Here is a 17,256-nt window from a genome sequence, read left to right as displayed (position 1 = left end):
TTGAGCCCACAAAAAATCCTGGCATCCAGTCCACAAATTAAGACCATAAAATCCTGCAGTAATTCCTAGAAGGCCTTGGGCAATAATTCAAATTCGGATTAGGCCAAAACTGGAAAGACAGTTGTATTTTTCCATTATACTGTTGTCTCTGAGGCATACAAATAATATGACACCTCCCTCTCCCTCCAAAGGTATTTACTCTGTAAAGCTGGCAGGGCCCAATTCTGTTTTTGAACCACCTCAAAGAGTGAATCAAACGCCAAAATAAAGGTAGCTTAAATAATAATGGCTTTATTATTGTAAAAAACAAAGCAATGTGAGGCAAGCAGTTCCCAAGTTGGTGACTTAGAGGCTGGAAAAAATCCATGGAGGTGTCACATGAAACCAACATGTCTTGAAAAAGATAGTCCTTCTTGGCAAGCTGCCAACAACACTCATATTGGGTTCTCTGGCACAAAGCTGGGTCAAGTCCATGCCCTAATTTGTCAGAGAGGAAGACTCAAGACTATTCATGATTTCTTCGAGCAAATGGGGAGAAACAGAGGTCTGCTTCCTTGAGCAGGTTCAGGAGGTAAATGATGCACACTGTGTGGACCTCACAGGTGGTAGACATGCTATGGCTTCTGCCTCAGAAACTGTCAGTGACATAAATGGCAAGGGCCATAAATGGCAGGTGAGAAAGTCTAACCCTTTCTAAATGGCACATTAGAAAGTGTAACACACACCTGGAACTTAAGGGGAATCCGCCCATTGTATATCCTTAGATGTTGGAGCTTCCAAATCAGGTACTTGTCTCTCTCACAGGTGTACTCCTTCAGTATAATTACACTAAAAGGAAATTGCATATTCTCAGTACAGCTAAGGCTTTTCTCCAATGTGAACTCTCTGGTGTTGAATGAGGACAGATTTGCAGCCAAAGGATTTCCCACACTGATGGCACTGATAAGGCCTTTTTCCAGTGTGAACTCTCCAGTGTTGAATGAGGCTAGAACTTTGGCTAAAGGATTTCCCACACTCACTGCACTCATAAGGCCTTTCTCCGGTGTGAACTCTCAGGTGTTTAATGAGGTTAGATTTACAGCTAAAGGATTTGCTACATTCACTGCACTCAACAGGCCTTTCTCCAGTGTGAACTCTCTGGTGGTTCTTAAGGTTGGAGCTATGGCTAAAGGATTTCCCACATTCCCCACACACATAAGGCCTTTCCCCTGTGTGGACTTTCCGATGTGAACTGAAGCTGGAGCTTTGCTTAAATGATTTCCCACATTTACTGCACTCATAGGGTCTTTCTCCAGTGTGAAGTCTCCGGTGGTGAATGAGGCTGGAGCTTCGGCTAAAGGATTTTCCACATTCATTGCACTCATGAGGTCTTTCTCCAGTGTGAACTCTCTGGTGGTAAATCAGGCTGAAGTTTTGGCTAAAAGATTTCCCACATTCGCTGCATTCATAAGGCCTTTCTCCAGTGTGAACTCTGCGATGCTGCATGAGGTTGGACCTTTGGCTAAAAGATTTCCCACATTCCCCACATTCATAAGGCCTTTCTCCAGTGTGAACTTTCCTATGGCTATTGAGGCTGTATATCTGACTAAAGGATTTCCCACATTCAGGGCACTCATAAGGCCTTTCTCCAGTATGAACTCTCTGATGTATAATGAAACTGGAGTAGTAGGTAAAGAATTTTCCACATTCATTGCATTCATAAGGCCTTTCTTCACTGTGGACTTTCTGGTGCTGAATGAGGTTACATCTTCGCGTACATGCTTTCCCACATTTACTGCACTCAAAGAGCCCTTCTCTAGTGAGGATTCTCTGGTCCTGAACAATTGTGTCTGTGTGGCTAAAGGCTTTACTGCATTTTCCCCAGTTGTGATGACTTTTTCCACTGTCAAAGGCCACCGCACACTTGTTACTGTTATTTGGCTTCTCCCCTGTTTGAGCGGCCTCTTGATGGAGAAACCTCATGTTGGCCAGGAAGTCTTTCCTGATCTCCCTGCAGGTAAAGGGTTTCTCCGACACATGGACTATGCAGCTCTGTGTAAATGAGGCTGTGTCCACATAACTTCTGAAAGGTGCCTCTTTAATGTGCTGCCTCTGGTGCTGTTGAAGATTTGCACTGATGTAGAATTGTTTTCCACATGTGTGTAGTTTCTGCCCACAGTTTGTTCCTTGGTGTTCAGCCAAGTGCAAAATATCTCTCAAGACCAGGCCACATATTTCACAGGAGTCAGCATTCTGGGAAGATGAACCTTCTTTGGAAGTCCTGAACTGTGGCACTCTTTCTACAGAAATTCTCTGTTCAGAAGGTGTTTCCTCATGTTCCACTCCACGCCAACAACCTAAAGTAAAGAGGTCATGGTAAAGTACTTGTTACCTTTATTAGGAGGAGGCAATGCAATTGCAAATGCACATCAGTTACAGCGAAGAACCAGTATATGAGCCTGTTTTTAGGAAAAGTGAGTTGGGGGTCAGGTTGAGGAAGCAGCTGTTGTGCATTACTGGTCCCTAAGGTTACGGAATAGAGTAGGCCCTCCCAGGTACAGTCCACAAGGCTAAGGTATGGCCCAGGACTAAGAGGCATGTTCTACAATTAATTCCTCTGATAATAGCTTTTAGCAGGATCATATCTGCTGCTGACAAGTGATGCTGTGAAGTGTATGCCCAGGCCCAGGAAAATCTCACTGGAACAGTAACTGGTGTTCAGGGACTATTAAGGGAGATATGCACACTTCAGGACAAAATAATATTAAAGAACGCTACAGAGGGAACAGTGAAAAAAACAGGTAGGATAAGGAGTCCAGAGAGGTGAGGATTAGCGTTAGCTAGAAGTCAAAATAAAAATGACAAGTAGTAGAAATAACAAGTTTGTAAACTGTTAAGAATGAAGAGGGGAAGGTCAAAGTGAAGTGTCTCTGGCAATGGCATCAAGACAAGTCAAATAGGACAGGTTCCTGGTGCAATTTAAACACAGACCTGATGACATGCCTTTTCCCAAGTGCCATTCATGTAGGCCAGGCCCTCTCTGATCCCAACTTGCTGAGGCTGGAGTCATGAACATCCTGTGAAGAACAGAGGGCACTTCCCCTAGCCCTAGTTGAGCAACTACATGAGACCAGGATGATGTAAGTCCTAAGGGAAAGACAGGACATGTGAGCAACTAACACTGGCCCAGAACAACAGGGCACAAAAAAGAACAAGGAAAGTTAAAGAAGTTAAGTTTGTATAAATTCAAGTTACAGTGTTGTAACTTTAGGATGTTAAATGTAATCCCCATGGTAACTATTTTAAAAAAAGAGCTACATAAAGTATACGAAGAACTGGGCGTGGTGGCTCACACCTGTAATCTTAGCACTTTGGGAGGCTGAGGTGAGTGGATCAACTGAGGCCAGGAGTTTGGGACCAGCATGGCCAACATGGTGAAACCCTGTCTCTACTAAAAATACAAAAATTATCTGGGTGTGGTGGTGTGCGTTTGTAATCCTAGGAGGGATTACTCAGGAGGCTGAGGCAGGAGAATCGCTTGAATATGGGAGGCAGAGGTCGCAGTGAGCCGAGATTGCCCCACTGCACTCCAGCCTGGGCGACAGAGCGAGACTCCATTAAAAAAAAAAAAAAAAAAAAAAGTACACAAAGGAAATGACAAGGAATTAAGAAGTTTCACTAAAAAAAAAAAAAAAAAAAAGTGAGCCAAACACAAAAGAAGCAGTAATGCAGGAAATTAGGATCAAAAAAGCTATAAGGCTATAAGACACGGGGAAAACAAAGAGCAAAATGATAGAAGTCAGCCCTTCCTTATCAGTGATTACCTTAAACGTAAATGCCTTAAACGCTTCCAACTTTTAGCTTAAACTCTGCCAAAAGACAAAGATTGGCAGAATGGGTTAAAATAAAAACAACCCATGATCCAACTTTATGATGTCTACAAGAGATTCGCTTTAGATCCAAAGATATAAATGAGGTGAAAGTGACAGCCTACAAAAAGATATTCCATGCAAATAGCAGGCAAAAAAGAGTAAGAATGGCTACATTAATATCATACAATAGAGATTTTAAATCAAAAAGGGTAACAAGAGATATAAAAGAATATTATATACTGATAAAAGGTTCAGTAGAGCAAGAAGATATAACATTTATAAACACTTATGCACCTAATAATAGACCATCAAAACACATGAGGCAAAAATGGACAGAATTGAAGGGAGAAATGGATAGTTCTACAATAACAGTTAGAGACATCAATATCTGACTCTCAGCAGTGGATAGAACAATCAGAGAGAAGTGAGAAAACAGAGGACCTAAACAACCAACTAGCTCTAACAAATATATAAAGAGCATTCTACCCAACAACAACAGAATATACATTCCCCTCATGTGCACATAGAACATTCTCCAGGACAGACCATAAATTAAGCCTCATTTGATTTAGACACACGTCATACAAAAGTATCTTCTCCAACCACAGTGGGATGAGGTTGGGAACTCTTAATAGAAGGAAACTAAACAATTTACAAATCTGTAGAAATTAATACAATATTGAACAACCAATGGGGCCATGAAGAAATCAGAAGGGAAACAAATTGGAGATGCAGTAAAAGCAGTACTAAACGGGAAATTTATAGCTATAAACATTAAAAAGAAGAAAGATCTCAACTCAACAATCTATTTTTACAACTTAAGGGATTATAAAAAGAGGAACAAACTAAAACCAAAGCTGGCAGGAAAAAAACAATAAACACTAAAGCCTAGATAAATAAAATAGAGAAGAGAAAAACAATATAAAAAAAATCAACAAAACCAAAAGGTGTTTCTTTGAAAAGGTTATCAAAATTGACAAACCTGGCCGGGTGCAGTGGCTCATGCCTGTAATTCCAGCACTTTGGGAAGCTGAGGCGGGTGGATCACCTGAGGTCAGGAGTTCAAGACCAGCCTGGCCAACATGGTGAAACCCTGTCTCTATTAAAAATACAAAAATTAGCCAGGTGTGGTGACACGTGCCTGTAACCCCAGCTACTCGGAAGGCCAAGGCAAGAGAATTGCTTGAATCCAGGAAGTGGAGGTTGCAGTGAGCCAAGATCACACCACTGCACTCTAGCCTGGGTGTCAGAGCAATACTCTGTCTCAAAAAAAAAAAAAAAAGACAAACCTTAAAGAAAAGCCCTTGACTTGATGGCTTCACAGATGATTTCTATCAACCATTTAACTAAGAACTAATACTTATCCTTTTCAAATTCTCTCAAAAAACTGTAGCATATACACATCTAAACTCATTCTGTATGGCCAGCATTACCCTGATTCCAAATGACACAAAGATTGTCTAAGAAAATAAAACTACAGACCAATATCCTTGATGATTATTAATGCAAAAACCATCAACCAAACATTAGCAAACTGAATTCAACAGCATATTAAAAGGATTATGCACTACGACCAGATAGAATTTATTCCTGGAATGCAAGTTTTGTTCAACAAACAAAAACTGATCAAAGTGGTGGCTTGCACCTGTAATCCCAGCTACTTGGGAGGCAGGAGGATTCTTGAGGCCAGGAGCTTAAGACCAGCCTGTGTAATATAGCAAGACCTCATCTCTAAAAAAATTAAAACGATCATCTCAGCTGATGCACTGAAAGCATCAGACAATATGCAACACTTTTTCGTGGGGAAAACACTCAGGAAACCAGGAATACAGGGAAATTACCTAAACATAATAAAATCCATATGCAAGAAAAAAAAAAAAAACCCACAGCTAAAATTATACTCAACAATGAAAGACTGAAAGATTTTCCTCTAAGATTAAGGACAAGATAAGGATGCCTACTTTTAGCAATTCTGTTCAACATAGCAATTAGGCAAGAAAAAGAAAGAAAAGGGACCAAAATGGGAAAGGAGGAGTAAAATTATCCCTGCTCACAGATGATATACATGGAATACCATAAAGATTCCACTGAAAAACTGTTACAACTAATAAGGAAATTCAGCAAATAAAAGAATATAAATACAACACGCAAAAATCAGTTACGTTTCTATACACTAATGGTAAACAATTTGAAAAGTAAACAATTCCACTTATATCAAAAAGAATAAAACATTAAAGATTAACTTAACTAAATAAGTAAAAGCCTTGTACACTAGAAACTACAAAATATTGCTAAAATGAATTAAATAAAACATTAATAAAAGAAAATAGATCACATGCCTGCTCATAGACTAGAGGGCTCAATATTGTTAAGATGTCTATACTAGCCAAAGTAATCTATAGAAAGTGCGATACCTATCAAAATCCAAATGACGTTATTTTGCAGAAATAAAAAAATCTATCCAAAATTCATCTGAAATATCGAGAGACACAGAATAGCTAAAACAATCTTGAAAAGGATGAAAGTTGGAAGACTCACAGTTCGTAATTTCAAAACTTACTGCAAGGCTATAGAAATTAAAACAGTGTGGTATTCCCATAAAGAAAGACATATAGATCAATGGACTAGAAGAGACCCCAGAAATAAACCCTCAAATATCTGGCCAAATGATTTTTGACTAGGAGAAAGAAGACAGATTTTTCAACACATGATGCTAGGAAAACTGGATATCTACACGTGAAAGAATGAAGTTGGTCCCTTACCTGACACCACATATAAAAATTAATTCAAAACAGATCAAAGATCTGAATGTAAGCACTAAAACTATAAAAGTCTTAAAACAAGGAAAAAGCTTCACGACATGGGACTTGTTAATGATTCCTTGGATATGATATAAAAAGCATAGACAATAAAAGTAAAACTGAATTCATCAAAATGAGAAACTTGTACATCAAAGGATCCTATCAACACACTAAAAGTGTAACCCACAAAATAAGAGAAAACATTTGCAAGTCACATATCTGATAAGGGAATATCTAGAACACACAGATAACTCTTAAAGCTCAATAAAAAATTATATTTAATACTTCTAATTATAATTAATAAAACCTAATTTAAAAATAGACAAAGGACTTGAATAAGCAATATCATTTGAAGATATACAAATAGCCAATCAGCACATGAATCGATGCTCAATATCAGTAATCTGCAAATCACAACCACAATGAGATATCACCTCACACCAATTTGGATGACTTATCAAAAAAATCAGAAAATAACAAGTGATGGTGAGGGTGTGAAGAAACTGGAACCTTTGTCAGCTGCTTGTGGGAATGTAAAACGGTGCAGCTGCTATGAAAAACAATTTTAGTGGTTCCTTAAAAATTAAAAATAATTACCTTATGATCCAGAAATTCTACTTTTGGGCCAATACCCAAAAGAATTGAAAGCAAGGACACAAATACGTATCTGTACACCCATGTTCACGTAATATTCACAACAGCCAGAAGGTGAAAACAACCTGTGTCCACTGATGAAGGAATGGATAAACAAACTGTAATACATACAAAAGAATATTATTCAGCCTTAAAAAGAAGCAATTCTGATATATATTACAACATGGATGAACCTTGAAAATATTATGCTAAGTGAAGTAAGCCAGATAGAAAAGAACAAATATTTTGTGATCCCACTCATATGAAGTACTTACAGTAGACAAATTCATACAGACCAAAAGTAAAATGGTGGTTGCCAGGGGATGGGAAGAGTTATTATTTAATAAGTACAAAGTTTCAGTTTTATAAGATGAAAAAGTACTATAGAAGGACGGCGGTGATGGTTGCACAACAATGTGAATGTACTAAATGCTGCTGAACTATATACTTGAAAATGATTAAAATGGTAAATTTTGTTATATATATTTTACAACTAAAAACAAAGAAAAACACCTTGAAGGAGATTTCTATAAGAACAGTCTGTGTAGTGTCTCTGTGGCGCAATTCGTTAGAGCGTTCTGCTGTTAATGGAAAGGTTGGTGGTTGAAGAACAGTCTGTGTAAATAGTGACAATGTCAGTGACTACATTTCATGTTACAGTCAAGCACAAATAAATGTTAGGTACATGAAGGGAGGGAAAACTGGGTGCCATAGATCTAGAAAGTCACCAGACAGGGAAAAGGCAAGTCAGGTGGGATCTATTAGGCTTACTGTAAGACTACTGATCCCAAATCCTTACCCAAGATGCTTTTGGGCTGGGACGATAAGGGAAGTAGGCTTGCACTCAGTCCACAACATCTACCCAGGGAACTGGGGAAGGAGGCAGTGCCTATGGTCCAGATATGAGGAAAGAGCTGCTCCTGAGGAAAAGGAGAAACAGAGAGCCTAGTCCAGGGCACAAGGGTGAGTATGAGGGCCTTACCCAGGGAGGATGTAAGTGCAAAGTTCTCCAGCATCACATTGAAGTACAGGTGTTTCTGAGTCTCATCAAGGAGATCCCATTCCTCCCAGGAGAAGTACACGGCCACATCTTCAAAGGTCACACTTCCCTAGCATAATAGGGATTGATGAAACCATGAACAGTCTCACTTTGGAAGACTCAAAATCCATGTCCCCATACATTCTCCTCCCAAGATCCCCAAGTCAGAAGAGACACCAGACCTTGGTGTCATTGATCCCTGCTGTCTCTTCACATTCCCATTAGTCACTGTGTTCATTCTGTTTTCCACTCTGTATCCTGTCAACACTTGGATTAGATAAATCTCCCTCCTCTGATCCCAAACTCCAACTTCCTCACAACAGATGCCAAACTTCAAAGAAATAAAGGAAACCTGCAGTTCCCTGAACCAGCTCAGCCTCACCTCCAAGGAGTTCCAAAAGCTGGTACCTACCTGTTCCTATCAAATTTTCACCCCTCTTTCCATTGGCTGCTCCAAATGGAAACGTTGGCCTGGACTCAGGATCCTGAGCTCAGGGATTCTCCCGGGTTCCCAAACCAAAGGCTGAGAGAATGGTAGGTGAGTCCCATGACACCACAAATCTAAACAAAATATCTGTCTGGGGAGGGAGGAGGGACATTCCAGACCAGTGAGGGGCTGAGATACCTCCACTTACCTGTGTAAGTCTGAAAAGCACCTCTGTAGCTATGGGAACCTGTGGAAAGACGCAGGCCTCAGAGGAATGTGATCATGGCAGTGCTCCATGGGCACAGGCCTTCTCTGTACCCTTGCCCCGGCCCAGAGCCACGTAACTTTGGGTCGACTGTCTAACCTGTGCGCCTCGGTCCTTAGTGCTGCCTCTCACCAGTTGTGTGGCCTTGGAAAAATATTCAGCCTCCCTCTGCCTCAACGTCCTCATTCATCTCTAAAGTCTTTTCTTCCACTGAACAGCCTGCAGAGGATTTTTCAAATTCTAACTCAGATGGTGTCTCTCGTTTGCGAAAGCTCTCTATGGCTCCCACGGCCCTAAGAATAAAGGTAGATCTCTCTCAAACTTTGTTCCCTGCAGTAACAATGTGGAGCCCAGGTTCCTGAATGCCCCCTTCTCGGTCGCCCGTCCAAGCTCTGCACGCGCCGGTCCTGTCCCTTGTACCCCTGCCCACCACATCGGATGTCAGAAATAGGGGCCCCACCCACGAGCCTCAGTGTCCCCGACCCTGTGCTACAGAGACGTGAGCTGGTGCCCCTCACTGGGGACTTAAGAATCTCGGCCGGGGGAGGCCCGGAGATAGCAGCGCTCACCGAAGCCGGGTCCCTCAGTACGGTCGCCATCCGAGTCTGTGGGCGGAGCTGGACCGGGAGCTGCGGGAGACCCGGGGAGAACCCGAGCACCGCTATCCCCAGGCCGGCCTCGCGGGCGGCTCTGCCCCCGACCCTCAGACCTGATTCTCGCGGCTTCACGGTCCGTCACTTCGATCCGGATGCAGCACACCAAAGCGGCTGACGGATAGAACAGACCGCAGGGCAGCCAAAATGACCGCTGCGAAGACGCCAGATGTCCCGCCCTGAGGGGGCGGGGTACACCCACACGGAAATGCCCCTGTCTTGAATTTTCATTGGATCAAAGTACTGCCGCTCGACGCAAGGCTTTCTGGGTAATGTAGTCTCCCCAAGGCTGCGACGGAGGGCGCCTTGTGTGCAGACAGCTGGGAGCGCTAGGAAGCTGCGTCTGCCGCACTCCAGGGCGACTGAGTGGCTTCGGTGTTTGAGGTCTTAAGTAGGTTGACACTTGAACAACACAGGTTTGAGCTGTGCGGGTCCATTTACACGTAGGTGTTTTTTTTTTTTTTCCAATAAACGTTACTTTGAGTGTGCTCCTTTTCTTACCTCTTCCAGCTCCCCGACCTCTTGCCCCAGAGAGAGCAAGACCAGCCCCTCTTCATTCTCTTGCCCAGCATGAAGAACACAAGGATGAAGACCTTTATGATGATCCACTTCCATTTAATGATTAGTAAATGTATTTTCCCTTCCGTATTCTTTTATTTTCCTTTTTTCAATTGGGTGGAATATCAACGAGCCTCTTATACTTTTCCTGATACCCTTTCTCTAGTCTGTTTTAGTATAAGTATAGTTCTTATACGAAAATATATATAATGCATATATCATACAAAATGCATATATCATATATGTTATGCATATATCATGCATATATCATACAAAATGTGTTAATCAACTGGGAGTTTATGTAATTCATAAGGCTTCTGGGCAACTTCATAAGGCTTCCGGGCAACAGTTGGCTATTAGTAGTAAAGGTCTAGGGGAGTCAAAAGTAATACAAGCATTTTCAATTCCGCGGGGGTCGGTATCCCTGACCCCTGCGTCGTTTAAGGGTCAGCTGTATATCAGTCTCTAGTGTAGAGGTTCACTTCAGTATTTAGACATCATTTCAGATTCCATGCAGCCCACCTCAGCAGATCTCCACTGGTAGCGGGAAGCGAAAAAACGTTATCTTATTGCTCTTCAAATGCATGCAGCCTGAAGTGTTAAAGTCACTTTTCGTAGGTTTTGTCAGGGACAAAAGACACCAGACAGGGCTATGATGGGAAGATAGAGGAGGGATAGTGGGCAGCCCTGAAGCCAACAGACAAGGAAAGTTCCCTGCTTCTGGTGCCCCCAGAAAACGCTCTCCTGCCTGCAAAGTCAGTTTTGTTCATAAAACATGAAGCTTTAATACATAAATGTTCATTTTCCTTGTATAATCAAAACATTTAATTTTTTTTTTGAGACAGGGTCTCACTCTGTTGTCCAGGCTGGAGTACAGTGGAACAATCATAGCTCATTACAGCCTCCACCTCCTGGGCTCAAGTGATCCTCCCACCTCAGCCTCTTGAGTAGCTGGGACTACAAGCACACCACCACACCTGGCTAGTTAAAAAAAAAAAATTATTGTAGGAATGGGGTCTCCCTATAGGGCCCAGGCTAGTCTCAAACTCCTAGGGCCATGCAATCTTCTTGCCTCAGCCTCCCAAACTGCTGAGATTACAAGCATGAGTCACCATGCCCAGCCAAAAGTTTTTAATGCATAAAATATCAAATTATTATCATTATTTTAAACAGGGCCTCACTCCGTCGCCCAGAAAGTTTATATGATTTTAAGGTACATATATGCACATTGTTAAATGTACACATATACATTTTATATATATTAGATAGATCAAATTTTACATTTCACAATAAAAATGATCCTTTAGGACAAATTAATACCAGTAAAATAAAATAAAATTAAAAGTTGCAAAATGATTTTATCAAATATATAATGTATTTGTTTACACATTTACTACAAAAATTTATAAGTGGAATGACTACTATTGTACATCTGGTTAGATCTCACAATGGGCTTGTCATTGTTTTTAGGAAAAAGGTTAGAGTTCTTGGCTGGGCCTATATTACAGAACCAACCATTACATATTGCTTCACCTCCTACCATATATCTCCTCTACATCCCACACATGCTGGATTTCCTCAGATCCCTGAAAGCTGTGTGTGCATTCACATGCAGGGATCTTTCCAGGTTGCCTTTTTCCTACCTGAGACTGCTGAATCCTATTATGCTTTGAAAATTCATACTTTCAGGTAATCAACTGAAAAACTAGTGAAAAATGACATAACTGGCTGGGCACAGTGGCTCACACCTGTAATCCCAGCACTTTGGGAGGCCGAGGTGGGTGAATCACCTAAGGTCAGGAGTTCAAGACCAGCCTGGCCAACATGGGGAAACCCGGTCTCCACTAAAAATTCCAAAATTAGTCGGGCGTGGTGGTGGCACCTGTAATCCCAGTTACTCGGGAGGCTGAGGCAGGAGAATCAGAATCACTTGAACCTGGGAAGTGAAGGTTGCAGTGAGTCGAGATCCCACCACTGCACTCCAGCCTGGGTAACAGAGCGAGACTCTGTCTCCAAAAAAAAAAGGACACAACTCTTTATGTCCAAATTCAATGTTTCCATCCATTGCACGTACTCAAAACTTCCCAGTACTCCTCATGAGGTAATGAAGCATAGGTTAAGTAAGTTTTGTATAATTGTGTAAATTTTTCAGGGCTGGGTTTGGTGGCTTATGCCTGTAATCCCAGCACTTTGGAAGGCTGAGGCAGGTGGATCACAAGGTCAAGAGATCAAGACCATCCTGGCAAACATGGTGAAACTCTGTCTCTACTAAAAAATACAAAAATTACCTGGGCGTGGTGGCGCACGCCTGTAGTCCCAGCTTGGGAGGCTGAGGCAGGAGAATCGCTTGAATCCAGGAGGTGGAGGTTGCAGTGAGCTGAGATCATGCCACGACACTCCAGCCTAGTGACAGTGCGAGACTCCGTTTCAAAAAGAAAAAAGAAAAAAAAGAAACATCTTGATTAAAAAACGAAATGGGCAAAGACTTTAGGTTTAGACACCTCACCAGAGAAGATACACAGATGGCAAATAAGTGTATGAAAAGATAATCCCCATCATATGTCATCAGGGAAGTGAAAATTAAAACAGCACTGAGATACCACTACACATCTATTAGAATGAACAACCTCTGTAACACTGACAACTGCAAATGGTTGAGAAAATGTACAGCAACAGGAGCTCTCATTGCTGATGGGAATGCAAAGTTGTACAGCCACTTTGAAATGGAGTTTGGTGGTTTCTTACAAAACTAAACACATTTTTACCATACAATGCGGTAACCATATTTTTCAGAATTTATCCATATGAGTGGAAAATTTATGTCCACACAAAAACCTGTACATGTATGTGTATAGCAGTTTTATCCAAAATTGGCATACCTTGGAAGCAACAAAAATGTCCTTCAGTAAGTGAATGGATTAGAAACTGTAGTATATTGCCGGGCGCGGTGGCTCACGCCTGTAATCCCAGCACTTTGGGAGACCGAGGTGGGCGGATCATGAGGTCAGGAGATCGAGACCATCCTGGCTAACATGGTGAAACCCCATCTCTACTAAAAATACAAAAAAAAAAAATTAGCCGGGCATGGTGATGGGCACCTGTAGTCCCAGCTATTCGAGAGGCTGAGGTAGGAGAGTGGCGTGAACCCGGGAGGTGGAGGTTGCAGTGAGCCGAGATCATGTCACTGCACTCCAGCCTGGGCGACAGAGCAAGACTCCGTCTCAAAAAAAAAAAAAAAAAAAGAAAGAAAGAAACAAAAGAAACTGTAGTATATCTAGACAATGGAACACTACTCAATGCTGAAGGTAAATGAATCTTCAAGACGTGAAAAAACATGGAGGTACCTTGTATGCATACCACTAAATGAAAGAGGCCAATCTGAAAAGGCAATATGCTGTATGATTCCAATTAATGACATTTGAGAAAAGGTAAAAGTATGAAAGAGTAAAAAGATCAGTGGTTGCTGGGGGTTTAGAAGGGTAGGAGGGATGAATTTGTGGAGCACAGAGGATTAGTAACTATTTTATATGACACTCTAATAGTGGACATGTGTCATTGTACCTTTGTCCAAACACATAGAATGTGCAACACTAAGAGTGAACCCTAATGTAAAGTAGGGACTTTGGATGATAATGATGTGTCAGTGTAGGTTTATAATTGTTACAAATGTGCCACTCCGGTTGGGGTGGGGGGGTGCTATGCATATGTAGGTACAGGGAGTATATGGAATATCTCTTTACCTTCCCCTTAATTTTACTGCAAACCTAAAAGTGCTCTTAAAAACCTAGTAATAAAAAAGATTGTGTCAGCACCATAAGGCAGGGTGGGAAAAAAAGATAAATTTCAAAAAAAAAAAATTGTGGCTGCCTCAGAGCCATATTCTGCATCCTCTTGAAAGATAGTTGGGGATCAAAATTTTCCCCATAGGTGAAGTCACAAGTGACATACCTTGTAAACCTTTTTATGGGGAGGAATAAGTATCCAAAGAACAAGTATTTCACAAGACAGCACTCCATGACCTGGCAATGTGATCAAGGGCAAGGAAGAATATGTTTGAGAAGACAGTTGACAAGGAGGTCTGAGATAATGGCATGTGAATGGATACATGGGTAATTGTGCACATTGGGGAGATTTTTGATGGTATAAAAACCATCACCAGTCACTCTTGAATTGCGCTTTGACCACATGATTTGTTTCACTTCCAGGCAAGCTCCTGCTTTTTGGACACTGTACTGGCTATTTCTTTTCCATAGCACATTTTCCCTGTGTTTACAAATCACTCTCTCTGCTCTGCTTTAAATATATGCTCAAATATTATCTCCACTATAAGGACAACCCTGACTATAGAAATTTACTATAGAAATTCTACCTACTTCACGTTTATTACTTGGTGCTGGTATTCTGATATTTTCCATAGAATCTGTCTCTTTATAACTTAGTGTATATTTTCCAATATTTTCTTTATTATTTCCAGACCACATCTCTTAATTTGAATAAAGCCTACTTGAGAATACGTTTCTTTGTAGGTTGTTCACTGCTGTAAATACAAATCTAGATGAGCCTCTGAACCAGATAAGATGTTGAGTAATGCTTTCCCTCAACTGTTTCACCTTTGTACTCTCACTCTCTTTTTACTATTTCTTTCCTTCCAAGTTTGTTATTCCTCACCATTCATATGAATGAAAAAATGTCACACTCTGTAGAAATAAGAATTTTGGCTGGGCGCGGTGGCTCACGACTGTAATCCCAGAACGTTGGGAGGCCGAGGCGGGCGGATCACCTGAGGTCAGGAGTCAAAACCAGCCTGGCCAACATGGCAAAACCCCGTTGCTACTAAAAATACAAAAATTAGCCGGGCGCGGTGGTGGGCGCCTGTAATCCCAGCTACTTGGGAGGCTGAGGCAGAAGAATTGTTTGAACCTGGGAGGCGGAGGTTGCAGTGAGCAGAGATCGCGCCATTGCACTCCAGCCTGGGCGACAGAGCAAGACATCTCAAAAAAAAAAAAAAAGAATTTTATAGGAGCCAAGATTCCAGCATAGCCAAGGGTTCAACTTACATGTCTCATGTCTTAGAACTGTTTCCTCTATTTACCTTTATTTGTTCCCATTTCACAGATATTTTTCTCTTTTAGGTATGATGTCATTCTAAATGGATAACTCCAGTAATTAATGTTAATAACTCTCCACAATTTTCTAACTTCAAAAATATTTTTCAGAGATTATCTCCAATCCTCTTGGAGACACTGTCACTGCAATGACAGGTGGAAGAATAAAATGACCATCATTTCCCAGCAAGGAGATGAGGTCATGGAATCCCAAACCTTATTCTCAGAGTTCAGATGCCCATGCCAAAAACTGATGCTACTTTCCTAGTAGCAAATACCAGTTTGGTAAGTAACCACTATTTCTACATAAATGTCATATTCTTCAAAAAGTAGACTATATCTTGGAGAATCCAGTAAGAAATGTTATATAAAAAATTGTAATTTTGAGGTTTAGAATACAAATACTCAGAAGGAACATACTATGAGGGACTCAGAAGCATAGACCACCTCATGCATTTGCTTTAGTGCCCCTAGAATCTCTATTCCATATTTTCTCTTATAACCTGTCTGGATTAGCCTCCATTTCATCCCTGACCAAATACTCTGAACTTCACACAATCACTCAAAGAGTTTATTTGCCTGTGAAGTGAAGAGCAATAAGACAATTTGTTTTACTCACAACTACTGAGTGGACATTTGGCATCTCTGTAGCAATTAATTGGAAATAAATATTTTTGCTTTTTTTAAAACCATGATTTCAAAATAGAATCTGTAGGGGTATTTCACTAAAGATTCTCAGACACCTGCAAGACCAAACATTCTTTCTAATTTAGTGTAAGAAAAATATTTGTAAAAAGTTGTAAGTTACAAATAGATAATCCTGAATATAAGGACTCTGAAGCAGATTTGAAAGCATGGTTTTGTTTTTTGTTTTTTTTGACGGAGTTTTGCTCTTGTCACCCAGGCTGGAGTAGGCGTAATCTCTGCTCACTGCAACCTCTGCCTCCCGGATTCAAGCAATTCTCCTGCCTAATGTTAGTATTTTTAGTAGAGATGGGGTTTCACCATGTTGGCCAGGCTGGTCTGGAACTCCTGTCTTCAGATGATCTGCCTGCCTCGGCCTTCCGAAGGGCTGGGATTATAGGTGTGAGCCACTGCACCCGGCTGAAAGCATCTTTTATAAGTATATAGTAATGTAATTATCAGTATTTTGCTATGTCCTATGTTGAAGTAGCTCAGGTAATTCTGAATCAGTATAAGTATTTAGTGTGTCATCTAGACGTCATAAGATGGCTTATTCTGGCAAAATTTATTCTGGTCACATACACTGTCTGATGAATATCTAGTTTCCTAAAGACTGTAATTTTCTTTTTTTTTTTTGAGGTGGAGTCTTGCTCTGTCACCCAGGCTGGAGTGCAGTGGTGTGATCTCGGCTCACCGCAAGCTCCGCCTCCCGGGTTCATGCCATTCTCCTGCCTCAGCCTCCCAAGTAGCTGGGACTACAGGCGCCTGCCACCACACCCGGCTAATTTTTTGTATTTTCAGTAGAGACGGGGTGTCACTGTGGTAGCCAGGATGGTCTCCATCTCCTGACCTCGTGATCCACCCGCCTCAGCCTCCCAAAGTGCTGAGATTACAGTTGTCAGCCACCGCGCCTGGCCTAAATAACGTAATGTTAAGTTAAATCTGAACTGTGCTCCCATAGTACCTCTGTACCAGAAAACCTTGAGCCTTTTTGAAAACTTGAAGTTTGTAAGAGGCTTAGTGTTAAGCGTAATCTTAGGATTTGCAGACTCCTAGTCTTTTTCCCCAATTAATACAATCTTTGTTAATCTCACAAGTTAATTTGGCATGCTTGTATATGGCTTAAATTTATTTTATACATTTCGATATTAAGTAATTTCATTTCTTTCATTAGTCTCTTATTGTGCTTCATCAACCTAATTGTTGTTCTAATAGTATTTTTTCAATTTTTACAGTGCTA

At 41.1% G+C, this 17,256-nt stretch overlaps 1 protein-coding gene across 23 annotated transcripts; it reads right to left on the bottom strand.

Annotated features, from left to right (window-relative positions):
• Nucleotides 1–265: 265 nt before the first annotated feature.
• ZNF211 (zinc finger protein 211) lies at nt 266–14,988 on the bottom strand. 23 transcript variants are annotated; one of them, XM_063719776.1, is made up of 5 exons: nt 12,516–13,187; nt 8,960–8,998; nt 8,085–8,205; nt 2,971–3,126; nt 266–2,336 (listed from the first exon to the last, which is right to left on the bottom strand). In XM_063719776.1, the coding sequence occupies exons 1-5, from the start codon at nt 12,612–12,614 to the stop codon at nt 859–861; spliced, it is 1,893 nt and encodes a 630-aa protein (XP_063575846.1). In that variant the 5' UTR covers nt 12,615–13,187; the 3' UTR covers nt 266–858. The 23 variants fall into 23 exon arrangements, with proteins under 23 accessions (XP_063575846.1, XP_063575841.1, XP_063575845.1 ...); XM_063719771.1 differs by having other exon boundaries at nt 8,085–8,394; nt 12,516–12,673; XM_063719775.1 differs by lacking the exon at nt 8,085–8,205 and adding an exon at nt 8,268–8,394 and having other exon boundaries at nt 12,516–12,667.
• Between the last annotated feature and the right edge of the window lie 2,268 nt (nt 14,989–17,256).

Source organism: Pongo abelii, chromosome 20, assembly GCF_028885655.2.
Source record: "Pongo abelii isolate AG06213 chromosome 20, NHGRI_mPonAbe1-v2.0_pri, whole genome shotgun sequence".
Classification (NCBI taxonomy): domain Eukaryota; kingdom Metazoa; phylum Chordata; class Mammalia; order Primates; family Hominidae; genus Pongo; species Pongo abelii.
The sequence above is the reverse complement of the archived record's forward strand: the minus strand, read 5'-3'. Positions and strand labels throughout refer to the sequence as shown.

Bases quoted from the DNA above. Each gene is read 5' to 3' on its own strand.
- ZNF211 (XM_063719771.1), bottom strand. From the start codon at position 12,614: ATGATCTCAGCTCACTGCAACCTCCACCTCCTGGATTCAAGCGATTCT. The intron at 8,395-8,959 runs GTAAGTGGAGGT...CTATTATGCTAG, and splicing joins TGCTTTTCAGACTTACACAG to GGAAGTGTGACCTTTGAAGA. The intron at 3,127-8,084 runs GTAAGGATTTGG...TCTTTCCCTTAG, and splicing joins CCAGCCCAAAAGCATCTTGG to GACTTACATCATCCTGGTCT.